The sequence below is a fragment of the Anopheles bellator genome, unplaced genomic scaffold, assembly GCF_943735745.2.
Source record: "Anopheles bellator unplaced genomic scaffold, idAnoBellAS_SP24_06.2 scaffold00629_ctg1, whole genome shotgun sequence".
NCBI classification, from domain to species: domain Eukaryota; kingdom Metazoa; phylum Arthropoda; class Insecta; order Diptera; family Culicidae; genus Anopheles; species Anopheles bellator.
Genome location: NW_026684754.1, coordinates 1 through 4,674, shown reverse-complemented (window position 1 = coordinate 4,674; position 4,674 = coordinate 1). Strand labels below are relative to the sequence as shown.

Here is a 4,674-nt window from a genome sequence, read left to right as displayed (position 1 = left end):
GTACGAAGCCTTAAAGGGTGTGCTTTTAATGGCATGGCGTTGACTTCAAGCAAAATGTTTCGAGCACTTTTGGTTTGATGTAATGGATGAAGGACATGACAGGACATGCTTATAAACTATAAGCAAAGAGTTCTGCAAACTGCCAAGGAACCGGTTTCCTTAAGCACTAAGGGCTCCGGCGTATTTCAACCCACATGTCACATATTAATTAGATCGCAAGCTCTTTTCAATCATGAGGATACATATGCTCCTTACGGCAAACACATTCCGTGCAACCAAAGCTTGTTCCTTAAGCTAGATATTTTTACGACGGCTTAATATGCATTTTAAGACGCCGAACTGAAGGAGACATTAGAAAAAGAAAAACAAACAGCAGACAGCATTTCTATCTCTGTGATTCTGTGGTCTACCAAAACTTGTTTCGAAGCCTACATCATCTGCCAACTGGAGGCCGAGCGTTAATGATCCGTATAAAGCTTTGAGGTGGCGTGGATCGTAGGGTCAGTTGGTTACCGAGCGTTGAGCCGTCTGGGCCAGTTCATCATTAACGTGTTTTCCGTCGAAAAGTAAACTCCACGTGCGCCGCGTGGGTGTTGCATAAGACATTAGAGCATTAGAGAGACTGCATTAGGCTATGGTTCGCAGTTGATAGTGCTGCGTGTGCTTTCGTGCTAGTCGTGACGTATTTTGTTCGTCTTTGAGTAGTGATTTAATTTTTCTGTTGCTTTCTCATGTTCTGAAATCGTGATTCAGCATCTCTCGGATCTACAAGCGATTGAAAAATGAATATTATGGCACATCGCCTGAAAGGTGCTTTATTGGTACTGACCTCGCTAGCGATATTAATTTCCGACCAAGCTGATGGCCGAACATCGGACAAGCTGAAAGTTACTCTGCCACACGGTGGATCACTCGTTGGGAGATACCTCAACTCCTTCAGCGGTCACGGGATCTTGGCGTTCCTAGGAGTTCCCTACGCGAAACCACCGGTCGGAGAGCTTCGTTTCAAGGTACGTATCTTGATGAACGAGTCCCTGTAGATGGAGAAAAAATTAAAATTACTGCCGATTACAAACCTAGCGTATGGTGTGGCAACAAAGTGTATTTTTCTTGTATTGGTGCACAAAACTGGTTGTGCGTGTCTGGTTGATCTATCTTTCAAAACGTCTTTTTTGTTATGTGCGACAAGCATTAATTAATTGGAGATTGACTAAATAAACACATTCTTCGCAAAGCTCCACTCAATAATACATTTTCATTGCATTTGAGGCAGGCACACATTAGTCTGGTATTATTGAATAGATTGTAGTCAGCATTAACTGCTGATTGCTCGTAGCAATTAGAGTAGGACTAGGGTAGAGAGTAGTGCAGCCTAACCTTGGCAATCAAATATTGAAAACAATTTAAACTTCCCAAAGAAGCGATCATGGCGATCGCCAGACAGAGAAATGAGGCTGCAATAATCGCACGCACGCACGCACGGAAGGGTTAAGCGCGAACGTGCCTCCAAAACGAGTTAGTGTGAAAAAGCCCAAGGCTGAGTGTTCTTTTACTGCTAGTAAATGATGAATGATAATCTGTGGTCAGACCACAGAAGGTTCGCTCTCTGCATACCGCTCATTTGGGAATGAAGAATGAGAATTCTACCTAATTAGACAATAGTTAATAGTTCAATTTGTTATTAAACATGCGCAGCCCTACCCGACTAACGGTTGCAAATCGGAACACACAGTTTGTTGCCTTGTTAACTTGAAGCGCTTAACAAAATGTTTAGTCCAAAACAAAAGCTTAAATATGTGTCGGAACTGCGGTTTTCATGGTTCATTTTATATGAGAGCTTTAAGATTAGGCTGTAACCAATGTAAGTTGTTATAACGCAGCAATGGATTGTAGCATTTAAAAGAATCGGTTTCACTGAGAAGCATACCGGTTAATTTAAGTTGTTCATTCTAGTTCTAAAGTTCAAAGTAGTAACGTTCTAAAAGAATATTCCAAATTCTAAAAGTTCTAGTCTAGTTCTAAAGGGCTAGTTCTAAAAGAATATTCTAAATTCTGCTTAGTTTCGGTTAGTTTTCTTTGGAAGAACTTGCATTCGGTTCAACTTTAGCATAGAGACATGGAGACGCCTGGTTGGCAATCGCGTACAACGGACATGCGTCTTGAGAGGGAAGAATCCTTGTGTGACGATTCATGCTTCAAAAGAAGAATACGAAAACATGAAGATTACTCCCGAAGTACTTTTCAAGGTGATTGACTGAATCTAAATATCAATGATTCTTTCAAGCATTTTCAGTTTAAGCTACATTTTTTAACCTGTACAAGAATATGGATAAGGGCAATGAGTTTTGAATGTTTTATGACTCCGAATTTCAGTTACTGATGTTTTATAGCTCCTAACTAATCATTCTTTTATGGGCAGGCACCAGTTCCTTTTGGAGGCTGGTCCGGGATTCGGAGCGCCACAATCGATGCACCACTTTGTACCCAACGTGACCCATACCGTCGAGATGAGGAGATCTCCGGTGTGGAAGATTGTCTGCAAATCAACATTTACGTACCCGAACGACGTCGAGAACTGGGACCGTCTGGATCACAGGATCAAACGCCGTTTCCGGTGATGGTGTTCTTCCACGGAGGCGGCTGGCAGTGTGGATCAGGCACACGATTGTTCTATGGTCCTGATTTTCTGCTTGAGCACGATGTCATTTACATCGGGGCAAACTTCCGGCTTGGCCCGTTGGGATTCCTGAGCACTGAGCAGGAGGACTGTCCAGGTAATAGTGGACTGAAGGATCAAAGCTTGGTTTTGCGATGGATACGAGACAACATAGGCGCTTTCGGTGGGAACCCGAATTTGGTGACCGTGTTCGGCGAGAGTGCCGGTGGAGCCAGCGGAACGTACCACATGATGTCGCCGCTTTCGAAGGGTCTGTTCCAGAGAGTAATCTCGCAGTCCGGCGTTAATTTGGATGCTTGGGCTCAGCCAGCCCATCGCGGTGTGGCTCGGGCACGCTCCATTCAACTGGGCCAGATGCTAAACTGTTCGCAAGGAACTGATGGCCGTTTCGCTGAAATGATGCATTGCTTGCGTGGTGTTTCGGCGGAAGACGTTACCAAAGCGTTTTACGACTTTTACGTAAGGAACATTGGTCGGTCTATTCTCCCTGTCGATGGAATTAAACTAATCCTTTGCTGGATTCTCGCAGGTGTGGGACACGGATCCGATGATTCCTTTTCCACCGGTGGTGGAGCCTAACCTGCCAGGGGCCTTCATTACAAAACATCCACGCGATGAAACCGAACCGCATGCAATTGGGTTACCCTGGATGACTGGTCTTACGCTGGACGAAGGTGCTCTGAAGAGTGCATGTAAGTTTTCTTGTATAGTTAATCAAACATCTTAATAATACTGACCATTTTCCTGTTATACACAGCGCTGATTAACGTACCAAGCCTTCGTCAAAGCTTAAACGAACACTGGGAGCAAGCGTTGCCGATTTCCTTGTACTATGATCACCATGAATCAACACACCAACGAAAGATTACGGACGCAATTAATGAATTTTACTTCAGGAAAAGAAAGCTCGTCAAGGAAACGGAGAAGAATCTCACAAATGTATGTAAACAGCCTCCATAGATAACATCTTGAATTTTACTTGGCTCATGGCTTAAACCATAAAGAAGCATATGTAGGACAAGTTTCTTACGTAGTTTGACTCTTACAGCTCTATTCAGACGCATGGTTCCTCGCCGGCATGGACGAATACATACGAATACGTTTGCTCACCGATAGAACTGATGTAACGTCTCCTCCGAGGACAAATATCGGTCCCACATATGTGTATCTTTTTGCGCAGAAGGCATCGGCAAGCTTTACAGAAATATTCGAAGGCGGAAAGGAGAACTACTATGGTACTGCTTGTAACAAGCATGACAACTGTTTACACTGCTTGCTTGGGTGTGGAATTCTTTTTCCGTTTCGGACGATCGTAACTTTTCCTTTTCTATCCTTATCGCCAGGAGTGTGCCATGCGGAAGAACTGCAGTACATTTTTCCGATCGCAAAAGACTTGTTCGTGACCGCGGTTCCAACGGAGGCAGAACTGAAGATCCGACGAACCATTACTCGCTTATGGGTGAACTTTGCTCGTACAGGCAATCCAACGCCAGCAGGGGAAAAGCATGATATTTTACCTCAGTGGCCGGCGACCAATGGTTTTCCGCTCCAGTATCTTCGCATTGGAAGCCTTGATCCATCCAAAGAGCCTCTAGTAGTAATGGAGGTGGGACTGTTTGAAGAACGGTCTGCATTCTGGCGCAAGTTAGGCGCACACACCCCTTCGGTGGCTCTCGACCAGCACGATAAGGACGAGCTCTGATCATCGAACCAACTTTACTGAAAAGATCTAACTACAGACGAGTGCTGTCCTTACAGGTTAAAGAAGCATTCTAGCAGAGAAAACGTAGTTCAAATGAAACACACATTTACAGAAGTTTTTAGGAAGCAGCAAACTATACATCAGTTTGAAACGAAAATCAATTTCTTGCCATTTATTAATTCTTTAAACGAAATACAATACGCAAGACACGAATGCTGCTAATCGTTCATGTCCATTACATATAGAGTCCCTCCGGCGTTCCTTCCTTCTTCCGGTAGAGCACACTTTCCTTCGA

General features: G+C 44.0%; 1 protein-coding gene across 1 annotated transcript; it reads left to right on the top strand.

The window, feature by feature from the left end:
• The first annotated feature begins 869 nt into the window (after positions 1-869).
• LOC131214339 (venom carboxylesterase-6-like) lies at positions 870-4,620 on the top strand. Its single transcript, XM_058208720.1, has 6 exons — positions 870-1,010; positions 2,420-3,136; positions 3,207-3,369; positions 3,435-3,616; positions 3,726-3,912; positions 4,021-4,620. The coding sequence occupies exons 2-6, from the start codon at positions 2,618-2,620 to the stop codon at positions 4,377-4,379; spliced, it is 1,410 nt and encodes a 469-aa protein (XP_058064703.1). The 5' UTR covers positions 870-1,010; positions 2,420-2,617; the 3' UTR covers positions 4,380-4,620.
• Positions 4,621-4,674: the final 54 nt, after the last annotated feature.